The sequence below is a fragment of the Leptosomus discolor genome, chromosome 1 (assembly GCF_034619465.1).
Source record: "Leptosomus discolor isolate bLepDis1 chromosome 1, bLepDis1.hap2, whole genome shotgun sequence".
NCBI classification, from domain to species: domain Eukaryota; kingdom Metazoa; phylum Chordata; class Aves; order Leptosomiformes; family Leptosomidae; genus Leptosomus; species Leptosomus discolor.
The window spans coordinates 135,307,822-135,334,300 of NC_141391.1; the positions used below are offsets into that span (position 1 = coordinate 135,307,822).

Sequence of the window (26,479 nt, forward strand, 5' to 3'; positions counted from 1 at the left end):
TTCATAAAATAAAGGCAGCTAGTTAGGTACCTTTGTTAAACTGATTCAATCTGACCCACATTTTTGCATAGATTAAGAACATGCTATTTGGCCTGTCGAAACTCACTTTAAGAAAAAACACTTAACTTTTGAACAACTAAAGGCAGTTCAAGTAGTTTTTATAACAAATTCTGCAAAATAACAAATATTTATAAATATCTTACATTTGTTTATATTATGATAAAACTGCCAACCTCACCCCAATCTGCCTAAAATACATTTAGTTCTGAACAAAACTGAAGCCTTCTAAGGATTACCCTGCTTAAGAATTTTTAAAAGGCAATTACTTATGTTTTTCTCGCCTTATTCAGTTTTATTCTGTCAAGACAGCCATATTCTTCATCTGCCAAAGACATTAGGATGGACAAAGGATGGACAGTGTCCATCTCAACACCCTTCTCAATCTACAGCTTACCAGAGTCTGTGCAGAAACTCAGTCTCACAGCAATCCTCCTATCAATGCACTTCCACAACTGCTGGGTAAGTGATCCAGGCCTGCAATGGCAGGTTATCTACACGAGCTTGTAGTGAATGCAGCACAATAAGTACTCAAGGGAGTCAGAAATATTCTCTCTTCCCAAACCAAGCCTGCAGCTTTCATTTCACATCTCATTAAAAAGTTCCTAATTCATTGCAGCAGCAAGCAGGATATCCGCAATGCAGTCAGCTGTGGGCAGTGCAACTCATGCATCACTAAACCTTCCCCTGTCCCCCACAAGGCAAAGGCAACAGGGTGCAAGGGCCATTCCTCACCTTCCCAGAAGCTGGAAGCAAAGTGCTTTGGAGCTCAATTATCCCCTATGCTCCCCCCACTTCTCATTTCCTGAGAAGTAACATGAAGAATGTGTCTCCAGAGAACCTTGTATAATTTTTAATTATTAATAGTGTGCAAGAACAGGGAAACTAGAGGAGACAAGGACAGAAAGTACCTGCCAGGAATCTCTCTACTCTCACTTAGTCCTACATGTGCACAGTTACAGTCTTGCTCCACACCAAGGGGTTTTACATGAAGTGTTACTCAGTAAAGGCTGGGTAAAGATTGCATAGCTAAGAACAGAAAGAGGTGTTTTAAGGAGACAAATACACTATCTAAGGTTCGGATAACAGCAACTGCAAAACAGGAACGTGAGAAATATCCAGACTACAGAATGAAGGACACAAGATAGCTGAAGAAACACACCCATATGCAACAGCTGGAAGTAGACTGATAACACTTACAAGACATCCAAGTTTTAGGGAGGAACATTAGCTGTCTTACTAATGTGTGTGTTTTTCCAAGTACTTTGCTCACTAACACAAGATGTCACAGGTACAGAGGTTGTACTCGTTTCAAATACGGAAAAGTAGAGGGGCTAATAAAACATACTGCCATTATTTTGAACAGAAGCCTGAGTAAAGTGACACTTACTAAGCTCACTTTGCCTTTTTGAGCAGAGTAGTCCCAAAGCTTGGGTTCTACTGTTTACAGAACACAAAAGCCTAGCAAAACAGATGGGGAAAATAATATTCCAGAAACCCACTCAAACTCCTCCCACAAGATAGTAACAGAAAAACCCAACCATTAACACCATTTGAGCCAAAATTGCAGAGAGGACAGTGTAGGTTATAGCTCTGTTGTATGATTTCTTTGTAGAAGTTGTTATGCATTGAAGTAGAATCCACCTAACCTAGCCATGGCCTTGCATGTGTGTCATCCAACATGGTTTTAGACGAGATACATCAACACATACTGAAGAGGCAGCTCTCATTTTCACATATAAATGCTGAAGCAGCAAGATTAAAATAATAAACTATTTTAAAAGTAAACATGAACAAACATACTAAAATGAATTTTTTTTTGGTAGTTGAAATCAGTTTTATTTGTGAGGAACGTCACCCATGCTGCACAGTTTCAAACAGATCTTACCAAGGAAAGCGGAAGTTTCTCCTCCCCCTGTCCTGCAGTGACCAGGACTGGCACAGAAAAAAAAAATTCATCACACCTGGGAGGTTTAGCACCAGCATCCAATAAAAAAAGCATTTGATTTCAATTTCAGTTCTTTGGTTGGGTTTTTTCCCTTTTCAGTTTGATACCAAAAGAAAAATTGAAAAATGCAATACTAGCGAAACAGTGAAATTCTAAAAAAAAACCAAAAAACCCCACAGTTGCTGTTGAAACTGGGGAGGTTGCTCTTTCTGAATCTCGCTCTCTTTTTCTCTCTTCACGCATCTATCTTGCAGGCGTTCCCTGGATCTCAGCTGCTGGTAAGTTTTTTTTTCTTTTAAGTTCCGATGTCTCATATCTTTGCTTTCATCATTACTGTTGACAATTTATTGCTTGTGTTTCTTTGGTGTTACTTTGAGTTGTATTTTAGGACACCTGTTAAAGAGCCAAATTTTAAAAAAATGCAGTTCTAAGTTTCATCTTCCTGTTGAAGAGGTGACATGTCAGGTGAAGAGGGAGTTATCATAACAGGATAAGCATAACTGGCTTATCCTGTCTGTAAGCTGAGAGCACATTATCTTCCTAAAGCAAAACATTACTAACTCATCAGGAGATGCTATTACTATGTAGACAAATACGGACACAGAGGAGAGAAAGAGAAAAGCAGCAGACTGGTTTTGGTTTGCCTATATAGCACTCTCAGAAGTTATCACAAATATCTAGCCGTACATAAGGGGATGTGGCCAGGGTGCAAGTCCTGGAAGTATATACAATGCTGCTTCAGTTGGGGAACGGGATGTATATTCCTTACCTGAGGGATGGTAGTGGTGCCTGGGGAGCCGGACATTACTCAGCACCACTCTGCTCAGTCACTGGAGCAGGATTTTCAGCGGGTGTTTCAGTCACCTTTGTCTGAGACACAGAAAACCATCATTATAGGCACAGACTGCCCTCTAGACCCTTCCTCTGTACAGTGGTAGGGCCAGCATAACCCAGGTTTTAAAATAATTAAAGAAAACAAATCCTCAGAAAATATTAACTATAGAAAATACAGAAAAGTTTAAGTATTACACAGAAGATTCTGTCAGGGGACCACCGCAAGTAGATATAGAATGAGAAAGTATTTCCTCATTAAGGTAAAAAAAATAAAAAAAATATGCGTTTTCAAACATTTCCCTGAAATCATCTGGTTCAAGCAGTTCAGGAAACTGATTTGGAGATTTCAAATCCATCTCTCAGACTACATACAGACTGAAGGTTTTAGGAAACTGGAAAACAACACTTGTGGAACCTCCCACAAGACAGAAGGTCTTGAGCATTCACCCCATCAAAACTCAGTCTCTGCCATGTTTTGCCAAGAGCTTGCTCACCTCTTTCCCATCCTGAGCTGGAGCACTGGGTGGACGAGGTCGACGCCGGTAGTTGTACGGGCGCCTATACCCACGGCGAAGTGGCTGCTCTCTCATAGCATTAGCCTCATGATGGTTCTCTTTGTTTTCAGCCTCTCCAGCCACTGGGGCAGGGCGTGGACGTGGGGGCCCTCTGAAGAGGAGAAAAAAAAATAGGCGTTAAGCAGGAGAGAAGCCCAAGAAGGTTAAACTACCAAAATCTTAGCCCAGTAAAAGCCTCTCTAACCAAGCACCATCTTTAACAATTTTGAATGCTAGCAAATTATCCCTTTGGAGTTCGGCTGGCATATAGTTGGAAGGGAAAGAAACAACCTGCGTGTCTCTTCATTGCTGAAGCTACATCAGCATATTCTTTATTGTAGGCCAGACAGTAGATATCGTTAGCATTTGAATTGCTGGCTACGAGAAGAAACAAGCCAGTAGTGGCCACATAGGCCAATTCTGCTAAGTTAGCCTTGGCATACTTACACACCAGCCCAGTCCTATTCATAGTTAATGGTGCAATCCCTGGAAATCTCAATTCTACCTGTAAACCAACTCCTGAATCTTCACTCTTTGCCTTAAGCTGCCCCTCTTGACCGTAAGTGTAGCGTGTATTTCAGTCAGGCAAGTTGGACCTTATTAGCACTAAGCTATTAAGTCCACATTCCTGAAGTATTCAAAACCCGCCTGGATGCATTCCTGTGTGACCTACTCTGGGTGGTCCTGCTCTGGCAGGGGGGGTTGAACTAGATGATCTTTTGAGGTCCCTTCCACCCTCTAACATTCTGTGATTGTGAAGTATGCAAAAGCGTTTCATTCGATTTCCAGTATAATCAAAGTATGTTTACAAGCTGTCAAAATACAGCCGAAAGTGATGACAGTCACTGCCTACTATCTAGTTCCCATTAGCTGGCTTAGCTAATCCACAGCTATCTAGTCCTAAAAGCCTATTTAGATTTTCTGAATTAATCTAACATAAAAGCACTACTGGATTTAGAGCATGTAAATGTAAGCAATACCTACCTGTCAACTCAAACAGAAGCATTCTGCATTCTTACAGGAGATATCATACCTCTTATAGGAAAAACGCATCAGAAATGCACTCCCATTAGCCATGGACAAATTATCCAGCTTGTGATTCACCCATGTGACACGCAAAAGCTCAGGTGCCTCACTGTACTTGGTGTGGTGCTATTTCTGACTGCCCAATGCTAATGAAGACTTTCAGGATAAAATTTATTCAGCTCAGATCCCTACAAGCAGCAGCATCAGTATTACCCCATTTCTCACAATCCTAGACAAGTCAACTTTAACAAACATTCACAGATAGAAAAAGCCCGGAGTAGGGAAGGCTTGTGGTTCTAGACCAAGCATCCAGAAGGATGGATTCATTTTGCATGGAACAGGTAATCATTGCAGTTAAGGACAATCTTGTTATTCCTAGGAAATTCAACTTCTTGTTACTCTTGCACTGTTATTTACCTCTTGCTCTTTGTTTTTGAACAAACATGTATATTAAAAAAATGGGGATTACATCCATTTCATCTCTCTAAATTCAATGTTGGAACTTTACCTCTTAAGATAGTTGATAGAAAGACAAGGACAAGATGAAGAGGACCAAGTGAGTGAATGGCAGACTAATACAAATCAGCTCCTTGAGAGCAGAATCACAGAATAGTTTGGGTTGGAAGGGATCTTTAAAAGTCATCTAGTCCAACTCCCCTGCAGTGACCAGGGACATCTTTAGCTAGATCAGGTTGCTCAGAGCCCTGTCCAGCCTGACCTTGAATGTTTCCAGGGATGGGGCATCTACCACCCCTCTGGGCAACCTGTTCCAGTGTTTCACCACCCTCACTGTAAAGAATGAACTCCTTATATCCAGTCTAAATCTACCGTATTTTAGTTTAAAACCATCACTCCTTGTCCTATCACAATAGGCCTGGCTAAAAAGATTTTCCCCACCTTTCTTATAGGCCCCCTTTAAGTACTGGAAGGCCCCTATAAGGCCTCCCCAGAGCCTTCTCTGCTCCAGGCTGAACAACCCCAACCCTCTCAGCCTGTCCTCACAGGGGAGGTGCTCCAACCCCAAATCATCTTCATGGCCCTCCTCTGGACCCACAGAAGCAGGTCCATGTCTTTATTGTGCTGAGGACTCCAGAGCTAGCCATAGCACTCCAGATGGGGTCTCACCAGGGCAGAGTAGAAGGACAATCACCTCCCTTGACCTGCTGGCGACACTTCTTTTGATGCGGCCCAGCATGTGACTGGCTTTCTGGGCTGCAAATGCACATCACTAGATCATATTCAGTTTCTCATCCACCAGTACCCCCAAGTCCTTCTTGGCAGGGCTGCCCTCAATCCCTTCATGTCCCAGCCCGTATTGATAGCAGGGATTGCCCTGGCCCAGATGCAGGACCTTGCACTTGGCCTTGTTGAACCTCATGAGGTTCACACAGGTCCACTTCTCCAGCTTCTCCAGGTCCCTCTGGATGGCCTTCTGTCCCTCAGGAATGTCAACTGCACCATCTAGCTTGGTGTCATCCGCAAACTTCCTGAGGGTGCACTCAACCCCACCCTGTGTCATTGATGAAGGTATTAAACAGCACTGGTCCCAATACGGACAGACCCCTCAGGGACACCACTCATCACTGATGTCCATCTGGACACTAAGCCATTGACCACTACCCTCTGGATGAGACCATCCAGCCAATTCCTCATCCACCAAACAGTCCACCCATCACATCCCTCTCTCTCCAATTTAGAGAAGGATGTTGTGGGAGATTGTGTCACAATACTTTATTAAGAAAACCAGTGAAAGCAATTCAATGTTTTATTTAACTTGTTTTATCTTGGAGAATAAGTGACAAGTCACACAAAGCCAAGAATCTGAATGAGCTTTTCCACTTGAAGGAATTTAAAAAAAAAAAGAAGAGTGAGGCAACACCTCCAAAGGTATGACAGTCAGAGGCTGACTATTTCACACTGATATTTTTATCTGCAATGAATTCCTCAGCTATGGAATTGTTTCCTCAGCATAGAGGCTGGAAGCTAGAGTGGTCATGTCAGAACCAAGGCTGGAAAATGAAGAAAACAATCATATGCTGGTCAGCTTAAAGTATGACTAACCCAGATGACTCAGCAACTTTGCATATCCCAGTGGAAAGAATCAGTGTTCATGTGAACACCAAGGGATCTTTAGTAAGTACCTAAGAATGGCCTACTGGGTCTTCAAGTGTCTATTTATCCCAGTTCTACAGATCCCTAGGGAAAAATAAGGACAAGGTAATACTTTCCAAATAGCCTCCCAGACTCCAATTGGTTTCCATACTGGGGATTTCCTGAGCCAGACACAGCTTGCCTAGAGATATCACAAATATCCAGTTATTTGACCTCTCCCCCAAGCTCATGCAAGCTTTTAACATCACCAACATCCCGTGGCAAAAAGCTCCGTCAATCTGCCATATGCATAACAACCCGAGTCAGCAACCTGAACATGAGTCAGCAGTGCACCACTGCAGCAAAAGGCAAACGGATCCTGGGCTGCATCCACAGAGGCATTAGCAGCAGAGAGAGATGTGATCATCCCACTCTACTCAGCACTTGTCAGGCCACACCTGGAGTACTATAGCCCGTTCTGGTCCCCACAATTCATGAAGGAGGCAGACAAACTGGATACGGTCCAAAGGAGGGCCAAGATGATCAAAGGGCTGGAGAAACTGACCTATGAGGATAGACTGAGGGAGTTTGGTCTTTTCTCCCTGGAAAAAGAGAAGGCTTCAGGAGGAACTTGGCAACTTAAAGGCCAACTCCTACTATTCTGTGATTCTGTGAATTACAAACAGGACAGAGGCTTTCTCTTCACAAGGAGCCACACAAGGGATACAAGGGGCAACAGGTACAAGCTGCACAATGTTTCAGATAGATTTAAGAAAGATTTACAGTGAGAACAATCTTACTGGAACAACTTCCACAGGAATGTGGTAGAGTCCCCATTACTGAAGGTTTTCAAGATGGGACTGGACAGGGTTGTAGATAATCTCATCTAGGCTCCCCTTCCCAGAAAAGGTTCAGCCAGATGTTTGGGTGGTGGTTTTTTTTTTGAGGTCCCTTCCAACCTGGGCTGTCCTATGGTTCTATGAACCTCCCTTTGTTTTTCAGCATGTCTCCCACTTCCTTCATTTGGAGGCTCTTCATAGTGTATTCTTTTATCAGAAAAAAAAAAAAGCAAAACCAATTTAATCCATCCCTTCCATGCTACTCATTATTCTGAGGACCTCTACAGTCTATCTTAATTTGTCTTTTCTCCCAGCCTCAGAGTCCTCAGTCACTTCCACTGTTCACACATTTTTTTCCCCCCTTCAATCATTTTGATGCATTTTATCTTATTATTCTGGAAGATCTCCGGTCTCTTTAGCACCCTCTTTCTCCATGAGTTCTAGCAAGAGTAACTCTAATAATCCTATTTTGTTACACACTCCTTTAGACGCCCTCAAGGAACACAAAATTTAAATCTTGACTGACAGCAATACCCTTCACTAGCATAGGATATTACAAGGTAACAATAATGCTACCGTATAATCTAACGGCCTGTAAGAGATATGACAAAACTTCAGTTTTTACTGAACAGTCGGCTTTCCTCTGTACCTACAAGTAGCACAAGCGCATAAATCCAAGCCTCTGTGACATGTAGGACTGAGCTGGATGTGCACAGGCTACTAGACCAGTGTTGAACTGCAAACTACTGTCTGCAGTCCACAAAAAGAGTTATAAAGCACACCCTGCCCCTGCAGATGGTGGGCCTAGTCATCCCAGATCAAGTGGCATTTGGATCCATTATTTGTCCAGGAAAGCACAGGAGTTCATCTAGGAAGACAAGGACCCTGCAACTCACTTCAATATGTTGCTCAATTGTGAGAAGTAACAGCATACAAAGAATTCTTTGCCCTTTCTTGACCAGTTCCTGGCTCTGAGCAATATATAAACATATTAAACTCGACAGTTGTTTCCTTAGTCCTTTCTCACTGTCCCTACCATTTGCATACACATTAATGCTAGGGAATACAGCTTCATGCTCTTAATGAAGCCTGTATAGATTATAAAAGCATAAAAATGTAATGAGCAAAGGAAGTATTACAGACCTGCGATAGCGGGGACGATATGTAGGATTCCTATTGACTTGTTGATGAAGCTGTCCTCCTTCTGTGAGCCCATCCTTGATCTCGCCCTCACCACCCTACAACCAAAAGACGACAGAAGACAGATGAAGTGTTATTTCACAGACAGTATACTAACTATAAAGCCCAACAATCTGAACACAAGTTCAGAAACAGTATATCAGTACAGAAACACAAGCATATCGGGTAACAAGAAGCAGATTCTCAAAAGACTAATTTGGGCAAAGATAGGAGTAGGACTGAACAAGAGCCAATAATTCTGCCCCTGTTTCTCACATTAACAGACTAAGGAGCTACCTGACAATGCTTCCTCGCTGCCTGCCAAGAAAGGCAGGGAACCTAACAGTTCTTTCCAATGCAATATGAAAGTGCATTTCAAGATATGACATGGCATTGTAAGGGTTAAATATGTTACAGAGAGGCAGCTGTTGATTAGGACACTTCTGAATTAGGAAAGCTAACTGAAAGACATCACGCTGACTTGTCAGAGACCACCTCTGGCTTCATTCTACACAGAGGCCCATTCCATAGAGAACTCCCACAAAAACATCAAGACAGAAAAACCTGTACTACACACTCAACATTTTCAGCCTGTCAGACACAGTGGTTCTCTCTCCCTTTTAGTTGTTGACTGATAAAGCTGATTTCAGTTTAGTGGTTTTTTCCTCCACTTTGTTGTTTGGTTTTTTTTTGGTTTTGTTTTTTAAATGCCAGCCATGAGCAATATCTGTTTTATAAAAGTTACAGTATTAGCTGCTCCCATTACACTATTCTTCCTTTTAAAAGAAGGAATTTAACAAGAGATGGACTTCTGTTTCTAGATCTGGATCTGATCCAGCAGGAAACAAAAGCTATTGCTTCCTGACAGCCTGCAGTAGTCTACACTAAGTTTGACAGGTCTCCTTCCAATTCCACACAGCTATTTTAACCATGACCACCACCACATTTTGCTTTATTTTAATGGGCAATCTCAGGTAACTGCATGGACATGAACTTTCCTTAGCTGAGATAATGTGATGATTGGCATTTAGAAAGGCTGGAGTATTGTAGATTGTAACAAGAAATCTTGGGGAATTAAACAAGCCTCAGTGACCAACCTGGACAATCTTCTCCTCTCACCACAGTAAAACACCCTCCAAATGCATGAATAAATTTCAAGCACTCTTTTGGAAACTTGGAAAGCTACAAAAGCAGAGACATACCTAAAAGCAACTGGAATATCTCACATGCTGTACCTAGAAATACTATGCCAGCTATTCTTAACCATATGACAGGGTAACTGCTGAGGTGAGCAGGGAGAAATCAGAATTCAATAAAAAACCCCACAATCATAAATAACATTATCCATTATGTTCTCTCATGTATAAAACTGATCAGGATAACTAAATATCAAAAGGAAATCCCACTGATTAAGCAAAGAGTAATACTAGGTATCATCTGGTAGCAGTTGAGAAGTACTTAAGAGATTCAGAACCCAAAAGGAAAATTACACTTCTGAATTTGTGACAGCATTATACTACTTATATCCACTTTGCAGTACCAATCCATCCTGCTTGTATCAAGATATTTAGTACTACGCAACTTCACAGTATAACAGACCCGTGATGAGTGGTCAGAAGTGTCTCAGGCAGTAAGTCGAGAAATAGCACCGCCAATATCGTGTGTGGCAGCAGTGATTCAAAGGTCTTGGGATTTGCCTTTCATGAAGCAAGGACCTAATGCTGCTTCTGCTCTCACTCTCTTACTCATGTGAGGACTGACAAAGCAGAGATACAGTAGAAGAGAGTAGCAAGATGTGAAGGGAAGGGACAATCTCAAGGTTCTCTTCACTCTTGAGGAATCCACACAATGTGTTCAAAACCAGACTCAGTAAGTCACACAGAGTACAGGCACATTCAAGCTACCATGGCAAACAAGGGATAGCATCCTGTTTGCCTAAAACCATGCCAGTGAAGAAAAACAAATCAAGTCTTGCTGTGCTACAAGGTTAGACTGGAGTCACTAAGGAACATTAATTAAAAGTTCTTTAAAATCTAGAAGGCCACCATGTCAAGAGTCACCTAAACAATTTTTTTTTTTTATTCAGTAAATACAGGATTGATGATAGGGGCAGCCAAGCTCTGGGAAAACCTTTCATCTCTGCAGCCTAGCAGATCTTTAAGCATAGCAGGCCTAGGTACACTGGAACAGTTTCCTTCAGGTGTGCAGCAACAGTTGCTTGCAGCTGAGTAAATATCATTTCAGCAAACACAGCCCAAGAGTGCCATACCATCAGCAGCTCAAACTGGTCTCAGGAATATCCTGCAGGACCACCAAAAACACTTCCTCAAGCAGCGAGGCACAACCTTTAATGCACCTGTTAATGGGACCATACAGAATAGAGTATACACATTGCTACAGCTCAAACATTGCTACCTTTCTTCCCGCTTTATGCACATGGGAATGGAATAAGAAAGAGGAGGCCTTGTTAAAGGAAAACGATATTAGAGAGAAGTATCTTTCTAGACGCAGTAGACATGCAGTTTCAAGAACATGTTAACTGCTGCAAGTGAAAAATCTCCCAAAGGAGTTTTTGGTATTTGGTAGCTTCAGATGAGGATTCACTCTACTCTCAATTATCTATGAAAGCAGGCACACAGGGGGTGACAAGAATATCTGGGCAAGTTCAAGTGGTTTCACTGACCTATACTAGGACTTCACGGACAGTCCCTGCACAGCCCTTTGTGGCCTCTGCAAAGACTTCCTTGAAGTGGAGCTTGGACTTGTTCAGGCAACTAATAAATGAGTGGGTAAGAAGGCCCAGCAGAATTGGTTACACCTCAAACTAGCTCGGAACACAAGAAGAGTCCACTGCAACATGCAGGAAGTTGAGCAAGCATAGCAGATTGTTAACTTTGGCTACCCAAGGAACTCCTGACTGACCTCAAAACAAAAGTAGGACTTAAACAAGTCTTACGCATATAAGTCTCTGCGACCACACAGGATACATTTGATACTGATGAAGGAGCTGGCCAGTGTCGCTGCCTAGCCAGTATCATCTTTGAAAGGTCACAGCAATCACGGAGTTTATCTTGTTACCTGTTAAGAGTGGCATACCAAGGGAATGGTACTATAAGGCCTTCATCATCCTTGAATGAAACAGAATTTACTCTTAACAGATGATACAAAACCCAGAGGAGCAGTCAATGCATTATAGGTAAGGCCTGACATTCAGAGGATACTCAACAAGCTAAAGAGAAGGGCCAACAACCCTCATGAACAGTGGGAAACAATAACACCCCTAGGTTAATGTCCTTTTGTAGATTATCATTTGCAATTTTTGAAGGCTGTAATTCTTCCCAAGTCAATGATTGCAGAGAAAGAGCAGGATGTTTTATGTTATGAAAAACAGATCACTTCATAGGGCATCAGGCACCAGTCACACAACAGCTAAGGTCTGGTACCCACACCAAATCAGTCTGGGGATTCAGATCCCCAGCAAGTCATAAGAAGTGTGATATCACAATTTGCTCCCCTTATGTACATCTTCAAGTACCCAGATCGAAGTGCTACATTTTTTAGCTGCATGAGTTTGCATCAGACATTCAAGAGAACACGTCTCAGCCCGAGTACCCTGAGACTGAATGTTCCCCATGTCCAAGTTGGGTCTCACATCACTATTGAGGCAGAAACAAACAGCTGCTTTCTATACTCAGCAACAATACACAAGGTTGTCCAAGCCTTGATATGTCTACTCATTTGAAAACTGAAGCAGCTCCAAAACAACATTAATACCACCAACTAAAGCATTCACTCCCAATAAAGACAGTTAAGGAAGATCTTAATCTCAGGAGAGCAAAAGGAAACAGAATCAGTACTGGAATGTATCTGGTTGATGAACTAACAGATGACTGGAAGGACCAAAAAGCTGAACAAAACCAAGTATCCTAGTCCTTTGCCATCTGATGTGAAAGCTGCAGACTGTATCACCACAAAAAACAAAGACATACTCAGTAACAAGCCGTCAGTTACCTGCACCAACTCCTAGCCATCTCCAAGGGACTCAAAGAACACTTTTCATGTATTTAAGGCTCAGTGGCATCCAGCAGGATTAAAGACCTCCTGATAGCTAGTATAAACAGCTAGGCTTCAAGGAAGGATTTGACAACACTTGTTCTGTTTGTCCCCATGCTGTCAACTCTGCAGAATAAGAAAGTGTTGCTTGGGCAGAGACTTCCACCAGACCTCCCATATTGAATTGTTCACGCATTTCCACAAGTGATGATCACAGACTCAACTACTAAAGGTAAGATTACCAAGCCCAGAGTATATTCCAGTTTGTTGGACTGTTCCAACCACAAATTTAGCACAAGCACTATGTGGATAAGAGTAGTAACTACTAGAACTACAGCAGTGTACCTCATACTTACTTTTCCCTCTACAAAAGCTTGCAGGGAAGCTGCTTAGGAAGGCTTGCAGATGTTATGAACAGTGGTGTGTAGAGGGATGATACATGGAGGTTTCAACTAGTTGGTCAAACTACTACCATGACTGGCAGAACTGATGAGCTTCTGAACAAATCCAGCTTTCCAAGTAACCCTTCCAAGTTACAGTTATACTACTTCAAGTAATATAAATACTTTCTCTTGCTTCAGGTAAAGGGCACAGTGAATCACTTAAGTGTCTCACTCCTTTGTGTTTACTCTTCAAACAAACAGATACCTTAACACCCAAAAAGACACTTGTAACACATTCTAGAAAGACATGCCAAGAAAGGGCCTACAGGACACCCAAGAATACAAAATATCAGCATTGACACCAATGATGTGCTTGAGGAACCCAGAATATTACTGAAAAACACTCACAGCTTAGTTAAGTATTGACACTTTACTATATGCCAGCGCTGAACCTGTAGTTCCCTCATGAGGGGACCAGAAGACTGCTGAGGAGGTAAGATGAGCACCACTAAAGAAATTAAACTTACTTACGCTTCGAGGCGGTCCACGGCGTCGGCCAAAATAGCCACGTCGATAGCGGCGCCGGTCTGCAGCATAGCGGCTGCCTTCTACAGGGACTCCATCTGGACCAGTGACATTAGCTGCTTCTGCACCCTAAAAGGCCAAAAGAAAGTAAACCAGAGTGGTGTGAGAAAAGAACAACCAGCTACATGGAGAAGATGATACTGGAAAGAGGGTTTTTTGCATCAGTTCCAAGCTACAGATTCCATCCTCCCATGTAAGCAGATTTGTTATTCTCAACCCCATAACCAAGAGTTATGATTCTACCAATCAGGCTGAGTTCAGAGGAAAAAGCAAGAAGGAACTGATTAAAGACACACACATACAAAAAAAACAAACTAGAAAACTCAAAAAAATGTTCGAGACAGCAGAAGTGCAAAGAACTCGAAGGTTCTTAAGTTACTAAGCTACCAGACTCCAAGTTCTTCAGGGCAATATATGCCTCAGTTAATGATCACTGGACAGGCTACAGGCTTCAAATGCTCTATCAAGTAAAAATTACGTATTCTAGAAGCACTAGGATGTAGAGTTGAGTTTTGACACATATCTAATAATATTTCTTAATGAAGTCTTTAAAAAAACACATCTTCCACAGAAAAGGTGTATGAATGCCACCCAGGGATTAACACAGACAAAAACACCAGACACACAGCCAAGGTTCTGCGTTACTCCCCACCAGAGTGATGTTAACTCTGCTGGACGACACCCAAGCCTCCATAATTTCTCACCTTCTCTCCCTCGACTACATCAAATTCCACAGTCTCTCCATCACCAACACTGCGCAGGTATTTCCGTGGGTTGTTTTTCTTTATTGCTGTCTTCAAAGAAAGAAGATACAGAAGAACATATTATTTTATCTTACTTATTATCTTACACATTCAAAGACCTGTAGATGAGAGAAGCACAGTATTCTTCCACTACAATCTGAACTCTACACACCAGATCAGTAACGACACCAAGATATTTCAAATACATAGATGTCTCTCTGATTCCACAGGCTTTCCAACACTCAGTCAAGTTTTACTCCTTTTAGGAATCAGCTGTTACCCCGGCATCAATCCCCTCTGCCAAGCCTACTAAATATTCAGATCATTACGTATTTCTGTATGAACAAAGTTGACGGAGTGTGCGATCTCCTGCAAGCTGTACCAAGGCAGCTGCAGCAGCAACTGTAACCCATCCCTTCACAGTCATTAGGAGACCTGTAAACCATCTACAGAGAACTTAAGACCATAAGTGTTTTTGTAGAAGATGGCATTAGCTATCAAGACTACTCATAGTAACTAGAGAAGAATTACTGTAACTCTGGTGTATAAGCATTTTACCTAAGCACTGTTAAGAGAGAGTCCCAAAAATTAGGCGAGTGCCTAAAGAACACAGGAACAGTACCAGAACAGACAATTGCAGTCTTAGTCATCTCCCAAAATACTATTAACAACACTGCTTTGGATCTAAACTGGTCAAAGACTTCTTCAGACTCACAGGAACACTCAAACCTCCTGGAGTGACTTTCAGCCTGACATCTACAGATACATTTCACTCCATGGAGTATTTCTAGGATTCCACAAAAGGCAGTTAGTAAGATAAGCCTACTATCTGTTTATTAGTTAAGGGCTGACAAACTGGAAGGCTCAGGAAAGAAAAAAAAAACAAGCAAAATAAAACCCACACACATTGTACAAGTCACTCTAGTAGCCAGCTTTTTATTGAACTCCTCTCAGATTATTAAAGACCAATTCACTTCAAGTTTCCTGATACAGGCATCTTTTGTTAGCATGAAGGAAACAGGTGCAGATGCAGTAGACAGAAGCACAAACAGAAACACAGGGCACAAATCTGGCTTAAGAAATGGGATGCGGGGCAAAACCAGAAGAGACAGTTGTCCTAGCTGTCTGCAGTTCAAGAAAAGCAGGCAGAATGATCACTTGAGTTGTTGCCTGTGCATGGCAACTATATTAATTTAGTCAACAATAGCCCAAAAATATTTCCCACTGAAGTAAAAGTTCTCATCAGTTTAAAGTTGAACTTGACCAGTTTAGGAAAAGTATTCTCATTGTTGCTGAACACAGTCCCCTTTGTGTTTCAGGCAACAGGCCAGCATGTCCTTTTAGCCCTACATCTAGCCACACCTTTCCCTGTAACCTACAGTGTCCCTGAACAGCTTAAGGAAGAATGCAAGAGCATACATATTATTGCTACCAAAGCAAAAACAACCCAAGAGGTTTTTCTGATACAGAAAGAGAATGAGCTGCTCAAGTGAATTCCTTTGGGAATTACTTTAGCAAGCAGAGACTCCCACCATCAACTGAGCCAGCTTTGTTCACTTTCTGCTGACCTATTAGTGTAACTGCCCCATTTCTAAAATCAGCTGGACGTGCCAGCTCTTCCATAAATGCTACATACTAATACCAAAATCATTATCTTCACTGCAGTTTAAGGGTTTAGTTGTCTCAGTACAAATGGTAGTGAAAGAATTGACTCAAACTCCGAAGAATCATGCTCTGCCTATGACAGAGATGTCAACAAGCTGTATTTGAAACTCCTTCCCCTTCTTTTAAGTGCAGAGGTAGAAAGGACTAACAGGTTTCTTCTCAGCAGAGGGTGTACTTAACATTAATGAAGTTCCTCAAACATACTCCAAGAAGGGTAGTGGAAGATAAATTCAACAGGATTCCACATGTTTTGTTCCAGCTTTATGGATAGAAACTTGAAAAATTCAGATTTGCAAGTGAATAACCTGCCAACAGGAGATAGAGGCTTCCACACAGCAGATTGGGGTTGTTTTACAAAGGCAACCAGGAACAATTTTGAGCAAGTCCTAGAATTCAGAGCAGAAACTATACAGCTTTACTACTTACTACTTCAGCTGCAGGTAAACATTGCTGAAATAAGCCTCTAACAAGCCTAAGCTCTAAGCTTGATGAAAAGACTTTTACTCTGTATATCGAGGGGGGAGAGCACTATCCTTCCCATTACTGGTCACCAGCATCCTGCAGGCTCCAGCTTCTCTGATTCAAAAGACAGATGTTTTGTGTTAACACAGACAGCACTCAACAATTAAGACAAAGCCTTTCCTTTCCCAAGGGGACACTGATGACCAGAGAGCTGCAAGAGTCTTCAGAGCTAGTTCAGTGTTTTGTTTGGAAGAGTTCTTTCCATATCCTCATATCACCACATCATGTGCACACATCCAGCATTGTCACAGCAATAACCAAAATTTGTTACACCAGTTACTGGTGCACAAGTATCAGGCTATGCACGATGAATACAATCCAGTGAAGTCAAGCATTTACCTGTGCAGCAGAAGAGATCAGCTCCTCCTTACTGCTTGTTGATTCGAGCTGTGCCTAATTCCTTTGGACTTCTCTGGCTACTGACACTTTTAATGGTGTTAAATTGCAAGACCTTCACCCCACCACCCCCCAACACACTCCACCCCACAATTGGTTGATTCCTATTGCTCACACCACCTCAAACTGACACAGTGCCCTAGACAGCACCTTGTATGAAGCAATCTGACAAGGATGCAAGCACGATGAAGCAGGTGAAGAACTGCCCTTCCCCAAAACACTGCTTGGGTCCCCTGCAAGACAAAGGGTTAATTCAAAGCAAGCCATGCATGCCCTAAAGAGAAAAGCATTTTAATCTGTACTAGGTTTATAAATAGCATCCAATAGCCAGACACCAAGCGTTAACCCCCATTCCAATCATGAGATCAGCCTGTTCCCTCCCCACTGCGGGTGCGTGGAGGGGAGGCAGAGAGGAGGCTGCATCTATTCAACTAGGTCAGCCTTATTCTGAAGGGATTAGGCATGTAATCCAGCCCCTCCCGGGACGGGCATGGGGAGGAGGGGCAGAACCAACACTAACCATAGAGAGGGAGCTCGCAGCAGGATGTTTGCTTATGCCTCCCTTGCAGGATGGCCCCATAAGGAGCTCCAACCAGAAAGCCCCTGGCTCTGGTAGCCAGTACAGGTAAATATGGAAGAGCTGAGGACCATCCACCTGCAGCCAACCCAGGCCAGTGCTGGAAGCATCTACTCTGCCACACACAGCCCACCAAGACAGTTAATTGGATGCAGACTTGGACACAATTGTATTTCTGAAACTTCAAGCCAGTTTCGCTCAGTACTCACTTCAGAGGATTTCAACCACAGGAGACGGGAAATAAATTCCCCTCACACACACCCACCAGTTTACATTCAGGTGAATAATCTTCTCCATAGGTGAAGGAGACAAAACAGCACAGGTGATACTAGCTCACTGTTGGCCTTCACTGTTTGGGTTTCTGCAGGCAGCCTTCCCAAGCAGAGCAACACTGGCCCATGTTATCTTTGTCATCAGCACAACCATTTTCCAGGATATCTTCTCACAGGTCTCAAGGAGACCTCGTTTGTCTTCAAGGTAGCTTTACAGTGCTGCCTATCCACAACATGTTTCTGTTACTAGAACTCTTCCCACCCTCCTCTGGGCACACTCCCATCAGGCTGCAGATGAGCATCTGTATGTATCAGCATGCATAGAGCCCGTGGTCATTCAGGAAGGAGAGTGACCATTAGAAATCAGTACATGCATTGAGAGCTCTTCATCCCAAGTCCACCAACCGAACCGGGAACGTGTACTGCACACACTTCCAAACATCATCATCACTTATTACAGGCACTAGACTTATTCCCTCACAGCTTCACCTATTTTCAAATAGTAGGTCTACACCCCTTGATCCAGAGAAACAGTTACCACAGGCTATTTAGTCACGAAGCCACAACTAACTCTCAATGTTAACCAGCATGTTTACCAACTACATATGCACATATCCTCATCCTCTACGACCAACAGAGTGCAAGTTTCCTGGTTACATTTGATGGAAACACAGCCACTTATGCCACAAAAAAACCCTCATGCTTTTAAGGATCACATGGGCCTGCAAGCATTTCATATGTGACAAGCTCCAGGGGCAACATTTCATTTTCTGGTGAAGTAAGTCTCAGATGATGCAAAACCAGATCTAAGCCAACTAATCAGTTTACATCAGCATGGAGACAGCATCCCTCTGTCTTCTCATTAGTCGCCCGCAACCTGAGAGTTAAAATATAAACTTAGAACAGCCTACTGACGGCTCAGGGAAAGTTAACCAATGACAAACCGCTGGGCAACCTCTCTCTGCCTGGGCACACTTGGCACACAGCCTTCCTCCTCTTCTTCCTAAGAGCAGCTGCCTCACACAGCAACAGCTGATGGCAACCCAGGCTGGTCAGGAGCCAGACTAGATCACTTTCTCTCCAATACCAGGGAGGGCAAACAAAACAGACCTGCAAACCAAGAGGGTAGGAAGAAGCAGAAGGCACAAGGAGCACGAGGAAATGGGGGGGGGGGGGGGGGAAGGACAGACAACAAGTAGCCAGGTATTTACAAGACAGACAAGTCAACTCCAAGGGAGGGACAACCAAACAAAACAAACACACCAAAACCACACCAAAACCCTTCAGTGTTCAAATCAGAGCACACAAAAGCAAGCATGAAGGGTTACAATATCTACTCCTTCAGTTACAACTCCAGAGAGAAGGAACACACATCCTAATATTCCTCCCTGAAAATTTCAAGGTCCATTCAAGGTTATTTGCGGTAAATATTCTAAGGAGAAGCCAGAGCAAGGTCAGATGGCTGTTTCAGGAAGTTGCATTAGAAACCTATCAGTGCACACCTCTACTGCTGTCTTACCTGATGAACAAACACGTCTTCTTTGGTATCATTTCTGTGAAAAGAAAGTGAGAAGACCTAAGAGTTTAGACTAAGAGACTTAAATAGAAATCCCCAACTTCACAAGTGAAACCACCCTTCCCCAGCCTGTAGTACATCCCCTGGATTCCATACATTCTGTGTAAGTCTATGTTACCAAGACCCTGCTCTAAATTTCCAGGGTTATATGCTTGACAGCAGAAAGGACCCCCCCGCTTCAGAAGAGCAAGGGGATGAAGGGGAGGTTCTCTAATCTGGCAAACATTCAATATTTTGTTTTGACACAGGGCAGATTTAATGACTGGACTGCTTGACTTTCACTGTTTCACCCTCCTCAAAAAAAAACTTCCACAGGGCTGCAACCTGAGCTGTTACCCCAGAGGTCAAGCAAGACTATCAACAGGCCTGGCCACAGCTGTTAACAGAGCTCTCCTTTCAGTGAAACTCAAAGCAACCACACACACAAGGCATTAGGAGAGTCCACTGGAAGGGGATCCAGACATGAACACAAGGTTGTCTGGATTAGGCCAGCAAGTTCAGGCTTCCGCATGCAAAACACGAAGACAGGAACGAGACCTTGATTCTGTGTTCCCATACAACAAAAAGAGCTTAGATCCTGCAGTCTGCTCATTCAATTCCTTCTCTGCAGAGGGAACAGGTGGGTCAGAGTTTGTGAAGATAATGCATAATCCAAAACTTGTTGCACTGGACTAAAGTAATAGTGGACTTTAGTTTAGGAAGAAAGCTACCAAGTCCTTACACCATATCCAGCTGAAGGCTCTCACACCAACTGCTATGAAAACCTTCAAGAGTCTTTCATATTCAAGCCTTTCTTCTAAACTTTCATAACGCTGGATAGTAGTCTCCAGAGACTGGAACTGATACCGTACCAGAACTGGATTCAGCTCCATGAAATGGGGGCTCTTCTGCCCCTTTACTACACTGTCCAACTTACCCAAATCTACCTGCTGTGTAACAGATCAAGGACTTGAGAACAAAGTAACTTGCCAAGTATGTGTTTTGCAAGGCAAGCATCCACTATGTAGGAGCTTTGTTTTTCATAAAGCATACAAGACATTTAAGCCCCTCAACCCCACAGGTATTCCAGCCTTAAAAGCCAGAATTTCCTCCAGTAACTTGGAAGCACTGGCCTTGTGCACCTAAGGCTGGAGTGTGATCAGTATCACTTACAGCTATTTGGGTTATTGATGCCTTCCAGAGGTTGGTTTGTGTTCAGAGGAGAAGAAAAAGAAAAAAAAAAAAGACAGACAGAATTTCTGTGAACCCAGGCCTGGAATAGTTTCAGCTAGATGATATCAGAGAATCCCAGTGTGTATTTAAAGTAGGTATTTTGACCTATCAGTTTTAATTTTTACTCAAAAGTATTTCCCCTCACCCTCCAACCTTACTCAAACCTTTAAAAAAAGCGAAGCAGTCATGAAAGAATATACAGCTCGTTAAAGGTATAGTACAAGCAAACAAGAAACACGTAACAGACCAAATTTGTAATGAGTTTGACCCCTTCTGTTTTCTCCCCATACATACAACCTTTGATGGGGGTGAGAAGAGTCCCCTGAGATTATATCAGAGTTTGTTGAATGCCTGGCCAAACCTGGCTATCAACTGCATGAACTTGCAGTCAGGTCCTCAGGTCTCTGTTGCAATTACTAACACATGGCACATTTTCTGTACCATGAGTCTTGGTACAGTAGAAATTACTATCATAATTTAAACATACCTGTTGATAAAGCCATATCCATTTCTGACATTGAACCACTTGACTGTGCCAAGAACTTTGGTGGCTGGAAAGAAAAAGTTAAAGTAGTTACTCTAAAACATAAAGAAGTTCAAGAACGTTACAAAAATACTTTCATACCTGTACATATAGTCACAACTGACCTATTCTGTTCCCTTAACACTCAAAGGGTACCTTCATCATCTCCTACTTCAGTTTATACTGATGCAGTAGCAGGAAGCAGTGCTGTTCTCCAGCACACAGCATCTAGAATGAAGTCCAGCTCTATTTTCAGAACTAGCCATCTATCTCTTCTTTTTGTTATCCTAGAAAATGGGCAGTGAAGCTGAAAATCCCACTGCCATTCACCAGTTCTCTCTAGCTCAGTAGCTAGACATGAAACATAGCTGAAGAAAGCTGTTTAGAAGTCCCCTCGTCCTCTCTTTCAGAGTTACCCTTTCTTTCTTCCTTGGAAGCCAGAACTGGCCAAAGCAGCAGCATTAAGCACCATGCAACTCTCTCTAGTGGAGAGGCAGCACGCCCTTATTTTGGACAAGCTTGCATTGTCAACATGACTAACCAAACTAGAAACCACAAGACTGTGTTTTGGTTGTTGTGTTTGGGGGGTTGGTTTTTTTTGTTTGTTTTGGTTGGGGTTTTTTTGCCCCCCCTTTTTTTAAATAATCCTACTTCTACAGATCTTCTGTGATTTACCAGTTACAAACTGACCAACTTTATACTCCAAGACTTCTAGGATCAAGGCAAGCTCCTGTCTTAACACCAAAACAGCATCCATCTTAGAAGCCATACTGCAGTATCTTATAGGATCTGGTGAAACCTGTTCCTCCAACGTATAGGAACATGTGGGAGGAACTCAACAGCAATGGAGGTAGTTCAACCTCTCCTTCCCTCTCAGCAACTGGGTGGAGACCACAAACTTGTACTTTTCAAACCTGTAGGAAAGGGAGAAATTTGGGCTCTAGACTTTAATAGATGTTACTTATTACATAGCATGACTGCAACTATCTAAGCAATCTACACAGTACTTATGTGAAAAGGGTCCAGTTGCCTACAGATGACCGCTTGTTAAACACCTTACATATGACTGGCAGTTGGAGGAACTGAAGAAGCAATTAAAAGGAAAGTAGTCTAGAGACAATCTCCAGTTCAGAAGTCCAAGCCAGCCTGCTAGAGGCAAGAACACACTGAATTGTTACCTTCATGTGTTCTACACCTCCCTTCTTCCCTAAACATCCACTAGGAGACCAATCGAGCATCTTTTGGTCTCATGCAGTCTTGCCGTTCCTGTATACTTCTCTGACAGAGAAAGAACAACCTCTTCCTCCTCCCCCGAATACAGAGCTGAAGTGAGGACTGTTTGCCGACAGCAGTTCATTGTAGCACTGTTGATGTTATTGAAAGTAATAACAGGTTATTTCTCATTGCACTTTTAGATATAAAGGTTTTAGTATTTCTTAATACACTCTTTTAGCAGGAAGTGTTCATATTTAAAGAAGCAAAACCATGTTAAAGACTGAGACAGTTACTAGAGAAAAGGGCTCTACGTAGTACAGCATCCATTCCCAAGCCCTTTTGTTTACAGACATTAAAAATCCCTAAGTGTCACTGTCTAGCACCGACTCAGTAACAATAACAGTCTTCAGCATCAACATTTATGGTTGTGTTTTTAAGTTTAGTTTCATGGAGACATGACTAGGCACAGACACTTATTGCTACCACAACGGCACTGGCTACATGCAAGAGCTCACTGCACTAGGAACCTTACAGGGGAAGAAAGCGGGGGGTGTGGGGTGGGGGAAGAACACAGAAACAGGTGCCAATGGCACATGCAGGTTTTAGTCTGCTTTAAATAACAAGGTTAATACCACTGATTCCCCCACCATCATCCTTTCCCTCCCCCACAAAACAGCTATTGAATCTGTTGGCCTATTTCAATCAGATTAGGAAGAGGGCGAGAAGCCTAGGAAGCCTGGCAAAGACCCTCAGAGGAGTCAGAAAGCTGGTGGAAGGAGAGGTAGTCAATACTCATTCTACATGGCCAGCTGGCTGCTGTAAGTGGACATCCACAGTCACAGTTTCAAAGCAACATTGCTCTTTTTGCACAAGCTGCCAGAGACCGGGGTGAGTCTCCCACATATTCCCTAAGACAGCGTACTGAGGAAATACCATTCTCTACCCACACTAGTCTTACAGTCTCCCCTAAGCATTACTGGGGGGGGGGGGGAGAACCTCAGCCACAACATGACACTGAACATCCACGTGGCCATGGTGTAATCACTGTTAAGCCTGAGCTGTCATAGCCAGGAGAACAGGCAAGGAGGAGGAGAAGCAAAGAGGAAACTGTAAGCAGTTTTACTGACAAGTCAGAGAAGGTAGTGGATGTGATGACACCTATCCCACCAGCAAGTGAAAGCCCACATATTTCTACAGGATGCTGTACTCTGATGCTATCAGAGGAAACAATCATCAGCTACTCCTACCCATAACAAAACAGCCTTTTCATTAGTTTTCCATGAGGAAAGCCAAAGCTTCCTGCAACCAAGAGAGAAGAGAAAGTTGACTAACCTTTATTCTTACACTTAGAAGTCAGACATTTGGATGCCCTGAGCAAGCATCAGACCTTGCTTCTAACAGGATCTTCGTAAGAAGAGACTTAAGTGAATATAATTAAAAGACCATTACAAGACCATTAAAGTGGACATTCGAGGTGACTTGAAAGTCCATTTTCAATTAGCATTATCAATGATCATCTTCCTTAGAACACCTGGCAAAAAGCTTGCCTAGCAATAAGGCCAGTGTGCAAAGCCATCACCACGGTGGTTTTCTTTTTCCTGCTAGATCAGGAAAGGCACTTGTGCCTTCACTCCCCCACCCCAAGCAACAGGTGAACAAGATAAAAACATTACCACGAATGAAACAAGCCACGTTAAGGTTAAGAAGCAGCCAGACACGGATGTGCCTTGACTGATTATTGACAAATCAGGTAACAGAACGGCAGTGGGGGGAATCACACAAGCCATGCCTCTAGTTTTGCTAGAGTCCTTCCTACTTCAGCTCCAGAGAAACCCTTTACCTCCTCCATCTGCTGCAGTAAGACCTCAGTCTTTCCGTTCAGAAGAGAAGATGCTGTCTTTCCTTAGTGAAGTCTGGGACTCCGCACTAGCGGTCAGCCTCAACTTTGCCTTTACTAACCTCTTAAAGTTAAGCAGTTACAAACGGTAGGTCCCTATTTCAACTGCACACTGAAGGCTTGTCCTTTTCAACAGGTTGATTCTGTCTAATCACAGCGGGAAAAAACCCACATCAGCTACACACTGGGCTTGAGCACAGAGATGGCAGCTTAACGTTTTGCTTGCCTCTTTACTGATGAAGTAGAACCTTAAAAAAAAAAGCAAGCAAAACCCAAAACAAACCCCCCTACACCTAGAGACATTATTAAAGCAGTACTCTTCACAAAGTTGTGCAAAGACCTTAAGATTAAAGGAGGAACACAGTGTTTACCAGCAACCCCTTTCCGAGGGGGGGATGCCCCGGCAGGTGCCGGGATGCCCGTCAACATGGCTGCACTTCGCACACCATCCCCGCCTGGCCCCGGGCGCTTCGGCGGGGCCGGGCGGGGCACGAGCCGTCTCACACAGGTGCTCCCGCCCAGCTCCGAGTCGGCGTCCCGGCCAAGCGCCGCTCGGCTCCCGCCGGCCCAGGGAGGAGGAAGCAGCACGGCCGCCTCCCCGGAGCGCAGCCTGACTCACAGCCGCGGGGGAGGAGGCGGGGGGGGGGGGGGGAAAGCCGAGCTGGGCCGCGGGCGGCGGCCATGTGCTTCCCCCGCCTCGTCCCCGGCCCCGGCTCTGCTCCCGCCGCAGGTGCCCCGGGAAGTTGGAAGCGGGGCCCGGTACTCACCCAGTACTTTCTTCTCCGTCTCGGCCGCGGCGGTTGTAGTGGCGGCGGCGGCTGCAGCAGCAGCACCAGCACCGGGAGCCGCCTCACCAACAGCCGCGCCCGGCGCGGCGGCACTGACGGGACTCTTGGGCTTGGCGTCCGGGGCGGCGGGCGACGGCGACGCGGGGGCTCCGGCCGGGGCGGCGGCGGCGGCGGCAGCAGTCGTGGTGGTGGTGGTGGTGGTGGCCGTGGCGGGCGCCGGGCTGGCGGTGGTAGTGGTGGTCTCCGCCGCCTCGCTCATGGTGGCTGGCGGGAGGACGGTGGGTGGCGGGCGGGTGCGCGGCGCTCGGCGGCTGGTGTCCCTCGGGCCCGCGCTGGGTCTTACTGCCCCCAAAATGGCCCCGCCGAAGTTTTAACACAGTCAGCGGGGGCCGGCGCCGGCACGCGCGCCGCCTCATTAGCATTTAAAGGGGCCGCGCCGACATTCGCGGAGTGGGGAGCGGGTCCCCCGTGTCGGGGCGCGTGTGGTGACATGACATGACATGACATGACATGACATGACATGACATGACATGACATGACATGACATGACATGACATGACAGTGGGTAGGTGCGCGCTCTCCGGCCGTTTAGTGCGTGCGCGTCTGTGCGGATACATACGTGGCCGCGTGTGTATACAGGAGTGTGTGTACGTGCGTGGGGCGTGCGCGTCTCCGCGGGGGCGGCGTGGAGCTGCGCGCTCCCTGTGCACGCACGTCCGTGTCTCTGGGTACGCACAGGCGTTCCCCTACGCACGGGCGCGTAGCCGCGGGTACATCTATGGACACATACGTACGCACAGACGCGGCGGCGCGTGGGAGCCCGGAGAGGTGCCCGCGCGCGGGAGCGTGGCCGCACGCGCAGGGTTCTGTCCGCCCGCCCGCTCCTGCGCGGGTGGCTGCGCGGCTGGCTCGTGCGCAGGGGCGCGCGGGGGGGGGGGGTGGGGGCGTGCGTGTCCGGGGCGGGGGGGGGGGGGGCGTGTGTGGGTTTTGCGTGAGCCCTCAGGACGCTGGGGGGAGGGCGTGCTTGGGCGTGGTCGCGCCGGTTCCTTCCCTTGTCACCTGTTCCGCGTCGGAGCTTTTTCTCCCGTGTTGTCCTACAGTTTGCTCCCGCTGTGACGTCTCGTGTTCGCCCCGTCCGCCCCAATGCCGCCTCATTTCCTTGGCACTGCCCCGCAGCTCCCCCGCCTGCCCCCCGCCTGCTGCTGCTTCTTTTTCCCCCCTCCTGACCCCGGGCTTTGGGCAGCCTCCCCGAGTGCCCTGTCCATGATGTTTCGGGTCGACCCCCGGTGTCAATACAGGCTGGGGGAGGGAGTGGTTGGAAAGCAGCTCTGCCGAGAAGGACTTGGGGGTCTGGGTGGGCAAAGAGCTGGACAGGAGCCAGCAATGCGCGCTCGCAGCCCAGAAAGCCAGTCGAATCCCGGGCTGCATCAAAGGAAGCGTGGCCAGCAGGTCGAGGGAGGTGATTCTGCCCCTCTACTTTGCTCTTCTGGGACCCCACCTGCAGTGCTGCATCCAGCTCTGGGGCCTCCAGCACAAGAAGGGCA

At 44.9% G+C, this 26,479-nt stretch overlaps 1 protein-coding gene across 1 annotated transcript; it reads right to left on the reverse strand.

Moving 5' to 3' along the window:
* Positions 1–1,865: 1,865 nt before the first annotated feature.
* Positions 1,866–25,194, reverse strand: YBX3 (Y-box binding protein 3). Its single transcript, XM_086465610.1, has 9 exons — positions 24,915–25,194; positions 21,000–21,063; positions 19,244–19,277; positions 14,254–14,343; positions 13,496–13,618; positions 8,493–8,587; positions 3,334–3,505; positions 2,775–2,875; positions 1,866–2,398 (listed from the first exon to the last, which is right to left on the reverse strand). Exons 1-8 carry the CDS (start codon positions 25,192–25,194, stop codon positions 2,810–2,812), a joined length of 924 nt encoding a protein of 307 aa, XP_086321736.1. The 3' UTR covers positions 1,866–2,398; positions 2,775–2,809.
* Between the last annotated feature and the right edge of the window lie 1,285 nt (positions 25,195–26,479).

Coding starts and splice junctions, on each gene's coding strand:
- YBX3 (XM_086465610.1), bottom strand. CDS start 25,194: ATGAGCGAGGCGGCGGAGACCACCACTACCACCGCCAGCCCGGCGCCC. Junction 13,619..14,253: donor ATGTAGTCGAGGGAGAGAAG/GTGAGAAATTAT, acceptor TTGGCCTTTTAG/GGTGCAGAAGCAGCTAATGT. Junction 3,506..8,492: donor TATCGTCCCCGCTATCGCAG/GTCTGTAATACT, acceptor TCTCCTCTTCAG/AGGGCCCCCACGTCCACGCC.